Source organism: Podarcis cretensis (genome assembly GCF_951804945.1).
Source record: "Podarcis cretensis genome assembly, chromosome: 12".
Taxonomy (NCBI): Eukaryota; Metazoa; Chordata; class Lepidosauria; order Squamata; family Lacertidae; genus Podarcis; species Podarcis cretensis.
Window position 1 is genome coordinate 38,258,968 of NC_137181.1, and position 15,619 is coordinate 38,274,586.

The 15,619-nt window shown below is 44.3% G+C and overlaps 1 protein-coding gene across 9 annotated transcripts in view; it reads left to right on the plus strand.

The window, feature by feature from the left end:
- Positions 1–15,619, plus strand: part of CREB5 (cAMP responsive element binding protein 5) — a 266,685-nt gene that overhangs the window by 162,971 nt on the left and 88,095 nt on the right. The window contains exon 1 of one of the 9 annotated variants that reach the window (XM_079948048.1): positions 3,544–3,696. The exons of the other annotated variants lie outside the window; for them this stretch is intronic. Coding sequence (XP_079804174.1) covers positions 3,650–3,696 — 47 coding nt within the window. The 5' untranslated portion in view covers positions 3,544–3,649. Of the gene's footprint in view, positions 1–3,543; positions 3,697–15,619 lie in introns of those variants that run through there. 9 annotated transcript variants of the gene reach the window in all.

The window sequence follows — 15,619 nt, forward strand, 5'->3', positions numbered from 1 at the left end:
GATGGATGAGCGCCACACTTGCATCAAATTGATTTGAAAAATCACCTGACACATTCCAGAAAAAGAAACATATTTTTATTTTAGTCTATTACGATTTGGGATTATTTTTCTGAGCCTTTGGGGTCGCCACATGTCCTCTTTTCCCAGGACACACCCTCTTTTTCACGAGCACAGTCGTCATAGTGATCCCGAGTTAAAAGCAGAAGTCGGCAAATGTGCCCTCTTTTTTTGCTTTTCAAAATGTGGCAGCCCTAGAACGATCGTATGTTCAGTCTCTTACTTGTGCCCCATTGAATGCACTCAGTAGAGGAAAATTAAGAGGCCGCAGGGGCAAAATGAAGTCTCTCCCCAGTGGAGGACCCACATGTAAATAATGGAAATGAATGAAGGCACAGTGGTACCTCAGGTTACATACGCTTCAGGTTACATACGCTTCAGGTTACAGACACTGCTAACCCAGAAATAGTACCTTGGGTTAAGAACTTTGCTTCAGGATGAGAATAGAAATCGTGCTCCGGCGGCGCGGTGGCAGCAGGAGGCCCCATTAGCTAAAGTGGTGCTTCAGGTTAAGAACAGTTTCAGGTTAAGTACGGACCTCCGGAACGAATTAAGTACTTAACCTGAGGTACCACTGTACCATGCAGTGTGCAGCATGTCGTTTTACACACTTGCAGATGCTGAGGTGCGTTCTGAACTGCGATAACATGTTACCAGACCGTTACGGTTTTTAGATGTGTGTTTAACTAAAAGAGCAAACAGATTCTTGGCTTTTAAAGCCATATAAGAGAGGCTATTGCAGAGTAAATGGGTGCAGTAACTCATACATCTGTCATTAGCAATGTCTGACCGGAGACAGGGGTTGGGTCCTGGTAGTGATCATTGGTCTGTATATAAGGGTGTTATAGGCATGCCCTATTTTCATCTGTAGGAACTTGGAGACTATGTGAGTTATGGCTTTTGCTTTTTTAATGGTTTTGCTTTCCTTTTATTTATGAACCCGCCATCCTACATTAGGAATGGTATTAGAAACATTTATTCAGTTGTTGGGTTTTTTTTTTAAAAAAAAAAAAAAACTTTTAAAACCAGATATTCCAAATCATATCTATAAGTACCTTGTCGTCTTTGAAATTTGGCTCCCAAGACTTAAACGCATTGAAATCGTTAAGAAAAAAATTAGAACTGAACAACCGGAACATTTTTATTTTTTTTACAGGAGACTTGAAATCGTTATATTTTTATTATTTTGTTTATAAAATGTATACCCCATCCTTTAGAATATTATTTTGCAGGGCAACTGGGAAATAAAAACAGAGGTGCTTCTGCATGTTGTTCAGTTGAAAGTAGCATGGAAATAAAAGAAAGCTTTAGAGTGATTAAACTTCTTTTTATTATGTTACAGAAGATGAGAAATCAATAACTGGTCATTCAGACATAAATGAGTTATGCAGGCCAATGACACAATGAACCAAACTTTATAACTACATATGATACTGTCAAGCCACCGACTTCAGTGGCGCCAGGAATAATTATGGCTGATCACCTCTAATTCCAAGCTGTTTCACTTGGTAACACTGTCACTTTCACTGGCCACATAGTATTAGTATCAAGTGAGTTTGCCCGATCCACAGAAAGGAATATGCCCTCCTTTATTTCCCTCCTTACCCAACTCACAGCCATAGATATTAGTCCCCAGAGATAGCAACAATTCATAGCTGTAACCAAACTGTCTGAAAATAACAGAGATGTTTTCTTAAATTTAAGTGATGGTCATGCCCATCGAGCTGGGAAAAAGTGATTTATCTTACGGGGGATATTTATTCTTCACCTCTGTAGAAGCATCATTTATGACAGCGGCTCCTGCTGCTGCAATTTGCACAACGGAAGCATCTTAGAAATGGGCTGCTGTTAAAATAATGGCAGCCACACAAGGTGCTTTTACACTACAGCACTTTAGCAGTCCTCATAAGGTATTCTCCTGCAATGTGCTACAAGTGATGGTGTGCTGCAGTTATTTTCCCATCCACATCTCAGAGGCACATCACTCTCTTTCACTTCCCATAACTCCTGAACAACTAGTAGTGTGAAATGTTAAAATCAAGTGGTACATAGATAACTGGTATTCTCTAGCCAAGCCCTCCAACCTTTTATTAGACATTAGTTGGCTAGAGTATGGCGCTCATAACACCAAGGTTGCGGGTTCGATCCATACACAGGACAGCTGCATAGGCCTGTATTTCAGGGGGTTGGACTGGATGATCCTCAGGGTCCCTTCCAACGTTATGATTCTATGATTATTAGACTTTGCGCAATCAACCATGCACTGTCAGGTCTGCTGCAGAAACGAATGTTAATGGCGGCCTGGATTCAAATTCCCAGGAGATAACAAATCTCTTGATTCTTCCACCAGCTGACACTGTTGTTACCAGACATAGCAACTGTTTTAACAACAGCCACAATAAAAACCCTTTTACTTTCTTTTTGTGCTAGCGCGGTATCTGCTTCCCTCGAGGGAAGCACTGAATCGGTGCAAGAGGTTCACTGCCGATGTGGTGTGCGTCGAGGACACGCAATGGTTTTGAAAAACTGAAATAAAATGGTGGTCACGGGAGATGAAGTGGTTTTTTAAAAAAACAAAACCTAAGAGGCAGGAAAGGGAGACAGGTGTCATGTCGTCAAGCCTCTCCTCACATGATGGTAGTGCGATCGAGATGGAAGCAGAGAAAACTGCTAAAAAAAACACACACACACACCAGAGGCTGGGGGGGGGGGGAGCAAGTGTGGGAATTAATAACAATAGAATGCCAGCTATGAAAACGTTTTAAAAGAATTGCCTGGCTCCTCGGAGCAGAGCTTCTCCTGGGCTGTTACTACCAAGGCAGCGCCATTCATTCCCTATGAACTGGGCCCTGGGCTGGCCTTCAAGAACAAGGGCGACTCTTCGATTTAAGACTTCTTGACAGATATGTCTGCGTTCATTTCCCTATAAGCCTAAGCATATTTTGAATAGTTTCTCTCTCCTGTTCCTGCTTGTTTCACCTCCTCTTTCCATAGCTGCTTTCCTCCCATTTGCAAGTCCTCCCTTTCTTCTTCTTCTTCCTTGGGGTCTTAAAATGTGCGGGAATGCGCCTCTCTGTGTTTGTGTGTGTGTGTGTGTGTGTGTGTGTAGCATCTTCTGAGGGGGGAAGAAAGAAACACACACACATACAAAACCATTAAATTTCCGACAGCCCCGTTCCCGGGGTCTGACTGTGATCTCGCCCAGGCAGCTGCTCGGGCCCTTGTGAGGCGGCACTGTTTCTCCCAGTGTTTACCCGTTTCCAATGGCAATTGCACCACCAAGTCTCTGTGCGTCTGGAACTTCGCCTGGGGCTGTTTTGGTTACATTGAAGTTTTTCAGCTTCAGCTCTGCCAGATTTAAATGGTGACTTCACTAGCACCGAGCTAAAAAGGAGAAAGGGAGGAGGAGGAGGGAGAGAGGCAGGCGTAGAAGAGAGAGAGAGAGAGAGAGAGAGAGAGAGAGAGAGAGAGAGAGAGAGAGGGCCAGAGCATTACATCACCATTTGGACTGGAATCAAATGGGAAGGATATGACTCACTCGGGCTAGTTAAGCTTTGGCTCAGGTTCTCGATACACTCATTCCAGGGCTCTCATGTTCTGCACCTCAGCAGGGAATTCAGACCCAGTGATGTCCATGAGGTTTGTTTTTAATTTTCCTTTTCTGATCGCGCTCTGCTCTCGCACGACTTCCTACTACCATTCCTCCTCCTCTTACTACCACCAGTCAAACGACGACCACCTTTCTCTTGCTTTTATTTATTTATTTATTTGCCTCTTGATTCATTTCCTCTGGGAGCATATATATATATCTCTCTCTCGTCCTCCCCACCCGCCCCCTTGTCCTTCTCTGCACTTCGGTGCAGTTTGCTTTCTGCTTACAAACATCCTCCTCCTCCTCCATAAAGAGTTGTGGAGCGGATCCTCCGATCTGCACCGGCCCAAGCGAGGGAGCGCAGCAAACTTTCGAGCGAAGTTTCTTCCGAGGCTGCTCCTTCCTCCCCTCCCTCCTTCCCTGGCGTTGCTCTTTCGTTCCTAATCGGAGGAGACAGGGAGAGAGTTAAACTGCAGGGACCAATCATTGGGATGGTGATGTAATGTTGGAGCTGCAGGGTAGTTAAGTAATGTGAGATGTAGGGGGTCAGGGTTGCAAAGCGTTTACCTGCTCTCGAGGGGGTTTAAGTTTATTATCAGTTGCAGTGACTGCAACTGGCTTCAGACAGCAACCCCTAATTATTCACAGACTGCCCTTTTTTATCTTTTATTATTCAATGTAAAACTATAGTATAGTGTTTTCCTTTTCCTTTCTTTTAAAAAAAATCCCAACCTGATATTATCACAGCTGCGAATTATTTTCTGCTAGAATACACACACACACACAGTTTTGAAACTGGGTTTCAAGGAAGGGCTATGGGGGACGGGACTGCTTTTGAAATGAGACTGGTCAATTTGAGATCAGTTAACTGCTGTCTAATAGAGCGCATAAAAGGTTTTGCTGGTAAAGATACGCTCTCTAGGATATAAATCATTTAGGGTTGTGATTTGTGCGTCGTGTCCCAAAGGTGTCACTCAGGGCTTCAAGCTAATGCTTTGCCAATGCAGTTCTGCAAGCCATGCAACCACTTATTTATGTCGGTGGGGGAACTTACAACCAAAGCGATTTCAGGATTGTGGCTCCTGGGCGTTCACGCTCGTGCTCTCTGTGGCAAAGAGTCCCTGAGATTTATACCCTCCCTCCCCGCAAACATACCTGTTAAGAAGAAAGCAAAATACTTGCCACATGTAGCTAATTCCTGGGAGGGTTGGGACAGGGCATTTGGAATTTTAAACTATAAAGCATGCTAAATCAAAGCCTATATAACAAATTTTACAAATAAATGAATCGCAAATATTGAGAGTCTTTACATAGATGCGTGGCCCATTTCATATTTTATTTCCATAATGTAATCTGTGCTTTGCCAGAATTTGAAACACCAGGTTTATTCCCTCCCCCCTGGCCCCTTTGGCTTTCTAAAAGAAAATACAGTGGAAGAGGGTTAAATGGAAAAGGTAAAGGTGTTCTGTAGTATGACCTAGTGGCAGTCAGCTCTGTGACAACCAGACTTGCCGCATGGCTTCCTGGCGTCAGGTGCTCTGAATCAGCATATTTGACATTCAGGAAACCCATTTATGTGGAAGTGCCTTACACCTTATGCTAAAGTTATTTACAGTGAAAAAAATAAAAATATGATAACAAACAAGCATTCCTCTCTACCCCCCCCCCTCTCTTGTGGCCATTCCTTCCTTTGCTGTTTCAGACCTAATTTTGGAGAGTGCCAAATCCCATTTCACAGCATAGTTTAAAGTGGATTTGCAAAATGCCATTATGGCTAGCTAAAGGTTAGTGCTAACAGTGGCAGAGAGGTAACAGTAATCAGAGGTGTCAACATTTGAGGGTGACTGGACAGCTGATGTTGCATGTGTGTCATCAGGACTTTTGGGGGAGCCAGGAGTGGAGCTGAAAATGGTGGCAGTTCGGCTTCAATGGCCGGGGGCTTCTCTTGCCGCGGCCACTGGCTGGGGGCTGCTTCCCCGCTCCTTCCCCTCCATGGCAGGAGGAAGAGGAGAAGGAGCCAGCCACTGAAGTTATACTGTGCTTGGCTCTGCACTTGGCCGCCCCCACCGCTTTGAACATTGGGGGGGCTGTCCCAAAAAATATGTCCAAATGGGCTCGGCTCCTGGGAGTTGGTGCACCTGACAGTAACCTTTGTTTGTTAGCCTACATACAGAACGTTATGGAGGAATAGCTACACAGAAGGAAGAGTGAAAGCCCCTGGAATGCTTCTGATGGATGAACCATGGTTATATAGTACAACCATGGTTGTATAGTACAGTGGTACCTCATGTTACATACGCTTCAGGTTACAGACTCCGCTAACCCAGAAATAGTGCTTAAGGTTAAGAACTTTGCTTCAGGATGAGAACAGAAATCGTGCTCCGGCGGCGCGGCGGCAGCAGGAGGCCCCATTAGCTAAAGTGGTGCTTCAGGTTAAGAACAGTTTCAGGTTAAGAACAGACCTCCGGAACGAATTAAGTACTTAACCCGAGGTACCAGTGTACCTGTATCAGTCTTCGCTGGTGGGGCTGAACTAGACTCATCTCCTGTACAGCGGAAAGATTCTCCATATACAACAGTTGTAACTGATTCATCCACACGGCAATGTTTAATTTGCCGCAAGTACAGAGCAGCACCCAAGATATGTTGTGCCAAAGGATTTTGTGCAAGAAACATGTTTATAAAAGATATTCCTTTATATCTATGTAAATACATCCCACTGCACACTGCCCATCAGAAGTGGGAAACGTCTGGAATCCTTAAAAAAGTGTTGCACAGAACAAACTTTTGGGCTTGTTCACATGTTATCTTGGGGGTTTTCTTTGCTCATGGGAGTTGGTTGCTACCATTTAGTGGGCGGGGGTTTCAGGCATGGCCATTTCTGCAAACTCTGCTTCTCCAAAGTACCGTACAGACTTTGAAAGTTGTGGTGACTGAGACCCACAAGTGCCTGGCTTGCCAGCTGCACCGCCGATTGCTCTTGTGAATGAGGAAAGTAGCTAAAAATGGCACAGTGTATGGTTTTCCATTCACAATCCGTAGAGGACATCTGTCTTCAACAGCTTCCAAGTAGAGATCTAGTAGAGTTCTATGAGCATCCAATATTTCCGTAAGCAGTTCTTACTACGCTGAAAAAAGATCGACTGTATAGTATTTCTTTATTAAATTATTTTGACTCTCTAGGGTTTATTTATTAAATTATCTTTAATCTATAGGATTTGTTTATTAGATTTTGACCAGAGACTCTACTTTTAAAAATAGGAATGTATAAAGTACAGAAACTATAAAAAATACACTTGTGATGGAAAATATGATTTTATAAACCCATCTAACTATGAATCTGCTCAACAATTCCTGACCAGTTATCAGGGAATCACAGAGATGCCCCATGTTTTGTTTTGTTTTTTACCCTTCAGTTGCTCCTTCATGTAATGTTACTTTTTCGATTTCCTTCAAGACATTTACTTACTGCATTTTATTGTCTTGGAAGGAAGGTGGGCAGGAGAAACCATTCTTTATCTTGGCAAGAATTCTAAAGATTCAGTGGGTGGAGAGAACTGTCCTGGTTGCCCATTTCTACGCTCTAAACAACCAGACAGCAAAAAAAGGAAAGGAAAGGACAACACTAAAGATTTTCCTTTCTTGCCTTAAACTTTCCTTGGCTGTTCCAAAGTTTCTGTGAAGTTATTTTATTCAGTCCAACAGATTAAGGGGAAATTTATTGTTTTCCTGACTGTGGGTGCTTCCCCTCCAGTCACCACAAATTTTAAATGTCAGCCCATGGTGTCTGTAACATGCAACTTGTGTTTCCTCTTTTCTGACTCGTTATTTAAGATGTGTAATTGAACATAAGATTCATGATAGGTCAGACTGAAGGTCAGTCTAGTCCAGCCTACTCCCCACCCACCCCTCCCCACCAGCTGGCCAGATTCTTCTAGAACAGGGGTAGGCAACCTAAGGCCCGGGGGCCGGGTGAGGCCCAATCACTTTCTCATTCTGGCCCACGGACAGTCTGGGAATCAGCATGTTTTTACATGAGTAGAATGTGTCCTTTTATTTAAAATGCACCTCTGGGTTATTTGTGGGGCCTGCCTGGTGTTTTTACATGAGTAGAATGTGCCCTTTTATTTAAAATGCATCTCTGGGTTATTTGTGGGGCATAGGAATTTGTTCAGTCCACCCCCCCAAATATAGTTCAGCCCACCACATGGTTTGAGGGATGGTGGGCCGGCCCAGACTGAAAAAGGTTGCTGACCACTGTTCTAGAAAGCCCTCAAGGAGGGCATGAAAACAGTAATCCTCCCTCTGCTCTTATTTCTCCCAAAAACAGTATTAATTGCCTTTGAAAATTGATGTTCTATTTAGCCACCATATAGCCTCCATGTTGTTGTTTAGTCGTGTCCGACTCTTCGTGACCCCATGGACCAGAGCACGCCAGGCACTCCTGTCTTCCACTGCCTCCCACAGTTTGGTCAAACTCATGCTGGTAGCTTCGAGAACACTTTCCAACCATCTCGGTCCATGGAGTTTTCTTGGCAGGGATACTGGAGTGGCTTGCCGGTTCCTGCTCCAGGTAGATCACATTTACTCAAAACTCTCCACTATGACCTGTCCATCTTGGGTGACCCTGCACGGCATAGCTCATAGATCTCTGAGTTAATCAAGCCCCTTCGCCACGGCATGAAGGGGTATAGCCTCCATACATTTGTCTAATTCCCATTTAGAGTCACATAATCCTGTGGCCACCATGAGCACATTATGAACATAAGCATTCTCCTTGTTCGATCAGGCCCAAAGGTTTATCTGGTGGTGTTTTCAAACATGGACCACTTAGCTAGGTAAAGAGGAAACTGCTTTGGTCCATATCTAGCTCAGTATTTCCAAAATGGCGGGCAGCAGCTCTCCGGGCTTCCGGCCAGGGGACATTCACCATTTTATCTTGAGATGCTGAGGATTGGATCTTCTGTATGGAAAGCAGAAGCTCTACCACTGAGCTAGAGTGCTTATGGGAAGCCTGAAAGGAGGTCATGAAAGCAATAGCACTCTCACTTGGATCAATTGGCAGTGAATTCATAAATGGACCACACAGCATGTGATGAAGTGCATTGGTTTTTGTCCTGACCTTATTGCCAGTACATTTCATTTGGTGAACCCAAGTTCTAGTATTACAGTGGTACCTCGGGTTACATATGCTTCAGGTTACATACTGTCAGGGGCTCAGGAGCAGAGGCACAGGGAAGAGAGGAGATGGAGAGCGAAGGGGAAGAATCCGAGGGGAGCGTAGGAGAAGAGGACAGTGGACCGAGGGATTCCATGAGCCTCTCCAGCGAATCGGAAGATTCACAGAAGGGGGCGCCAGTGGCCAGGGGTAGGGGGTTCCCAAGGGGAACGCCCCAGGAGCAAGGGGGCAGCAGGGACTCCCAGAGCAGTAGCTGGAAATCAGGACCAGCTTCCCCACCAGAGCAGAGTGGGGGGGAAGAGTCCCAAGGATCGGGGCCAGTGCATTCCCCACCAGGGAGAGAAGATAAGGCAGGGCTGACCACGCCTCCATCAGAAAGTCAGACAACGGAGGAGAGGTCAGATCCGGCCAGTGTCCCGGAAGAGGGAAGCAGTGACCGAAGTAGTGTAACGGTTAGGAGAAAGGTCGCTGGGCTGGCGCGAGAGGCAAGTTCAAATGTACAGGAGCGCGGGACAGAAGAGAATGAGGATTGGGAACCGGGTCCTAAAGCCCGCCGGAGGGAGGGGGAGGAGCTAAGCGACTCAGCGTCGGAAGAGTCCAGAAAGGGCAATGCCCCAGCGGGCAGGAGGACCCAGAGGAGGAGAGAGCAGCGTAAAAGGTGGAGCAGGGCTAGGATCTTAAACTGGTGTCATAGGGGAGGAGACTCAGACGGGACTTCGCCGATCTAGGGTTTAAGACGTAGGGCTGCACGCTGTGGCTTTGAAATGGAAACTGAACTTCAATAAAGACTTTTGTACATTACTACAGCCTAGCGTTGGTCCTCTGTGAGCTGGGACCTAGAGGCAGCTCTGACACATACGCTTCAGGTTACAGACTCTGCTAACCCAGAAATAGTGCTTCAGGTTAAGAACTTTGCTTCAGGATGAGAAATCGCGCTCTGGCAGCGTGGTGGCAGCAGGAGGCCTCATTAGCTAAAGTGGTGCTTCAGGTTAAGAACAGTTTCAGGTTAAGTACAGACCTCCGGAACGAATTAAGTACTTAACCTGATGTGCCGCTGTATAGGAAAGCAACAGAAAAGTTATTTCTACTCCCTTTCTCTGCAGCATGTGCACGCTATTAGGTACTGAATGGGATCTTTCCCCTCAACCCCTGACACCAGCGTAACATAATAGGATGAAATATATTTTTTCTCCTTCTACAAGGATCCAGTACATTTTCTCGAAATTCATAGCAACAATATATCACAAACATGCTCTGTTTTTCAATGAAAGGGTTGTTCAATTGTCTGCCATCCCTTAACGTCTACCATGGAGTACATTTCTGGCCTCTGCACCTCAATAAGTATATTTTCAGAGCTGGAAAAGGTGCAGATGAGACAACCAAGTTGACCAGGGACCTGAAACTTCTTTCCCGTAAAGAAAGGTTACAATGTTTGGGGCTTTTTGTTTTTGTTTTTGTTCTTTCTCTCTCTTTTTTTTTTTTAAAAAAGGGGCAATTAAGTCTGGAGATAATAAACATCTACATGATGTGGACCAAAGCTGACAGAGAAGTTTTTGTTCTTCTCTCATACTATTAGACCCAGGAGTCATGCAAGTGAGGCAGCCTGGCAGGAGACTGAAGACAGACGAAAAGAAGTCCTTTCTCAAACAGCACAAAGTTAAACTATTAAATTTGCTATGGCTCCCAACTTAGATTATTGATCGCTTGTTAATATTTACATGTACAGTAACCACTTAGAATACATCTATGAATTACATATTAATTCCAGCTCTTTGAAGAAGGTTGAGAGTGTTGTAGCTCCTTTAGAAACAAAGGACATGTCCCGATACCAGTTTTACGAGCAATGAAAGGTACAAATGCAGAATTGAAGCAGGAAGTATCTGAATATACAAACAGGAATGGTTTTAGCTTCCTTATGTGGAAGCACCCTCTTATCTCTGTTGTCAAAGATTTCGTTGAAAAGCCACATGTCAGTCTAGAATTTCCATTCATTTAATGCGGGTAGGGACTTTAAGTGTTCTGTCTTGGTTGTGCTGTCTTTGTTTTAGGATTGCCATATGTCCTCTTTTCCCAGGACACGTCCTCTTTTTCAAGGGGAAAATTCGTCATAGTGACCCATAGTTAAAAGTAGAAGTCGGCAAACGTGTCCTCTTTTTTGCTCTTCACAATATGGCAACCCTAAGAAAACTTTTCGGGTCTGCATATTGATATTGACCAACATTTTCCAAGGGATCAAAATTAAGGTATGCAAAATAGCCATATTTGCAGACTTTAGCCTGTTCATAAAAGATGTTATTGTAGGCAAAATCCATGATGAACATAAATAAATCATCAGTTCTGGGTTCAAAGGTTATTGGGAGCTTGGGCAATTTGCCACCATAGACCTCTTCTTCTCTCGAAGGCACCACTGCCCCCTCATTTGCCCCAGTGCCCAATCCATACAGCCACTCAGAAGGGAAAGTGGAAAGCAGGTGGAAGATCCTGTTGTATCTCCCCACCCTTGCCATTACTTTCTTGCAGTGTTATTTTTTCTAGAAAAAGAAGAGGTCCTGGAACTCACCATGAACGCCTCCCTTGTTCTGTTATAATGACAATGGCGCCCACCTGAGAGTTCTGCCTGGGGGGGGGGGAGCCCTGCTTTCATGACTGGAGTTAACAGGTGAACAGAGGTGGAGACAGCAAACAGAAAGAGGAGCAGGAATAGTAGTCTGTGTGCAGAATGGCGCTGGGCTCCCTTTAAGGGTACAGGCCACAACAGACACCCAATGAGGCCTACAGCTGACATCCAAGTACTCAAATGGCATATACAAAAAAAAAGATATGTTGGGTGAGAAAAATAAATGGCTTAATTATTGCATTTTGGAAGAAAGCCAGTGGGCCTTTTCTGCCAGGAAGCGTGCGGTGCTGTGGGTTAAACCACAGAGCCTAGGACTTGCCATTCAGAAGGTTGGCGGTTTGAATCCCCGTGACGGGGTAAGCTCCCGTTGCTCGGTCCCTGCTCCTGCCCACCTAGTAGTTCGAAAGCACGTCAAGTGCAAGTAGATAAATAGGTACCGCTCTGGCAGGAAGGTAAACGGTGTTTCCGTGCGCTGCTCTGGTTCGCCAGAAGTGGCTTTGTCATGCTGGCCACATGATCTGGAAGCTGTCTCTGGACAAACGCCAGCTCCCTCGGCCAATAAAGCGAGATGAGCACCGCAACGTCAGAGTCGGACACGACTGGACCTAATGGTCAGGGGTCCCTTTACCTTTACCTAAAATATGTATGGCTAGAATACCTGGGACGGCTAAGTCAGTAGAGTATGGGACTCTTAATCTCAGCATCATACGTTCAAGCCCCATGTTGAGCAGAAGATTCCTGCATTTCAGGGGGTTGGACTAGATCAGAGGTCGGCAACCTAAGGCCCATGGGCTGGAAGCAGCCCATGAGGGTTGCTTAACGGGCCCATGAGCCGCCCCCAAAGCGAGCCGCCCACTCGGCGAGTCCCCGCATGCTGCGCTAAACCAGTGCAGGGACTCTCTTCCACCCCTCCAGAAAATCGCTTCTGCGCAGGTGCGATTTTCGGCGGCTGGGCATGCGCAGTGATTTCCTGCGCTGCAGACATGTGCAGACGCAATTTCCGGCATCATGCTGCGCTGGTCCAGCCCACAGAGCATCTCAGCGGGAGTGATCCGGCCCATGCCCAGTAAGCCTTGCCGACCCCTGGACCCCAAGGCCCCTTCCACCTCTAAAATTCTATGGTTCTACGATTCTAAGGTTTCTATGCAGGTTAGTAAAAACTATGGGATCTGCAACTGTATTTGCATTTGTCAAATAGTAAGAATTCTTGCTGTGAAAATGTTCAGAACTTGTGTTTTCCTGACAGTGATATGGTAACGCCCCTTGGTGTCTCCTCCTCTGCATCTTGAGGCATGTAATTAAAAAAATAAAATAGTGGATTAGCTGAAGCATGTGTTTACGTGATTGTGGCTAATGTCAGAATTTTAATTGACTTTCCTATTTTTCTCGATCTGGGGGCCGTATCATGTTCCAAGGACTTCGTTAAACAAAAGGTTTGAAATACGTTTCAAATTAGAAAAAGAAAAAAGAAATGCTTAAGTTAATAAAGATGTGGGATTCATTTACAAAGGAAATACGGGCCACGGGCCAAGAGCAAGCCAAATATTTTGCCAACAGTTTCCCAGTTTACCATCTTTGCATATCACTGCCTTCACCAACTCTCGTAACACTGACATCTCTCTTTAAAGGCTAAAATCTGGTGAATAACTGATTTAGGTTTACCTACTTGAAATATTTTTTTTATTAGAAGACCCTATTTTATTTCATTATACCCCTGGACTGAGCAGCTAAATACAAGCACATAATTAATGTTACTATATTCCTAAGTAAAGGGGGGCATTATTTTTCCAGGCAAGGCCTAGCTCAGCTTAGTGCTAAACTACCTGTTGCATGCAAATTATGTATTAGCCTGAAAGTCCTTTTTGAAAAGGAAAAGCCACTTTTAGAGGGAGCCATTGGGATAGCAGATAGGTGGTTAATGGGGAGACTTCAAGGCTTCCCTACCTGCTGTTTTCCCTCTTCAGATTACCTCCTCCCCGAGTGACTTTCCCCTCTTTGAGTTTCAAATGTGTCCTTGGAATTGTGATAAAAGCAGCAGACACTGGTTTTCCTTTTCCAGTCACCTTCCCACAGAAGCAACTTTTCTTCTCCAGGAAGGAAAAACTGGGCTTCAGTTTTGCTTAGGTGTGTAATGTAAGTGTGCCCCTCTTATTTGATCTGTCAGCAATTTTTGATACAATCGACTATGCCATGGTGTCCTCCTGAATTGTACCTCAATGTTGGAGGCATTGTTCTTCAGCCCCTGGGTGACTGTATGTTGCCCCACCTCCTTCCAACTATGCTATGCTGTCCCGCAGGGCACTCCTTTGTCCCCAGTGCTTTTTAGCATCTATACGAAGCCATAGGGAGCAGTCGTCAGAAGATTTGAAGCATAGCGTTTGCACTGTGCTGATGACACAGCTCTACTTCTCTGTATCATTTGAAGCAGGAGTTTATGTGCAAGTCTTGAGCTGGTATCTGGATAACTTGGTGGCCTGGAAGTGGGCCACTATGGAGCAAAAGGAAGGAAAGTCTGGAAAATTGGACATTTGCCTGTTTTGGGCAGGGTCACACACCTCCTGAAGGAGTAGATTCATAGTCTTGTTTATACTCACTGATTCATCTTTATTACAGACAAACCTTGGTTGTCCAACGTAATCCAAAACGTTCGACAATCGAGGCACGGCTTTCGATTGGTTGCAGGAGCTTCCTGCACTCAAACGAGTAGGATAGCATAAATCTGTGACTAATTTATCTATATTACTTGTGTAGATGTTTTGAGGACACACACACACTGTATTCTATGAACCATCCTAGAGAATGTGATGCAAGAGTGGTATATAAATCCAATAAATAAATAGATAATAAAATTTGATTCAAGTTTTTATTTTCTTTAATTCCCTGTCCCAGACATTATTTATTACTTGCTAAGTCTTGTGAAGAAGAAGGACCAAACATTTTAATAACGCCTCAGTGACAAGTAAGGAGAGGAAGATAAGACTACTCCCAATGCTGAAGGGGTCTTGTTTAAGAGATTGAGAATTTAGAAGCCTGAGTTATGAGACATTTCAGGGTGGAAATCAAAAGTATTGATATCCAAATTTCAACACACTATCTTTTTCACAGGGTATGGCATCTTTTTCACATGGTACAGGGCATGGGGTCAGTTGCTAGTAAACTGTTCTTACACTTGAATAGTATATATTATAAAAGATTGGATATGCTGGTCTAGTGAGCATGCACTGGCCAATGTTACCTTTTATTTTTACTTGTTTTGCTCACAAGCAACTTCTGGTCAGCTTGTTTGTTTGAATGTTTGAATGTCTATAAGATTTCTTAGTTGCCTTTCCCCATAAAGTCCCATGACGCATAGGACTTTAGAATGTAGAATTATAAAACCAAATAAAGGCAATACAATTGCAATATAAGTACTGTGAAACTGTTCCAAGTACAATAAAACGGTTTAAATGCCTCATGTTGTTTCAGTGTAACAGTAGTTTGATTTGGATAGCAGGAGAAATGGTCCACAGGAAAACAGATAAGTGTGTGTGTGTGTTGCAGTTTGTTTGTCTTTTCTCGGGGGAAAAAAATAGTTGAGAGAAGCCTTTCTATCTTTTCCTGGCTGCGGGCTTTGAACTCTTATATAGAAGTGTTCCATTCTGTATTCTTTCTCCTAATAATGTGTCAAATCTTCACCTCACAACCGGCAATGATTCATGGAAGTCAACAATATTAACTAGGCTTACCTCAACTTGAAACAACTGTAGTTCATTAATTAAAGTTGGACAGATCTTCTCTTTTCCTTACTTGAAATTATTCAGTAAATAATTGGGAAATTAAAAAGGCACTACTTTTGCCAGTAATTTGGGTCAGCAATTAAGATCTATCAGCATCAATTATAATCTCTTACTTCTACTTAGCCTCTTGTTGTCAGTATGAGTTGCTTTCCCCCATTTTTTGCCAACTTTTCAGACAAGGTTCCATTTAGTCACAGTAGCTGGTGGAAGACTGAACAGAGTGTTTGCGTTGAATTCTGAAAAATCTGTGGGTGACATCCAAAGGTGATCATCAACACTGGAATGGACTTCTCCTCACGCAATGGGACTTCCTCCTCTCTCTAACCGCTGCAGTTCCCCATGCGCACCCAAAAAGGTGTTATGGGGGTCAGGATTCCCCAGAGCAAATTTGGGAAAGG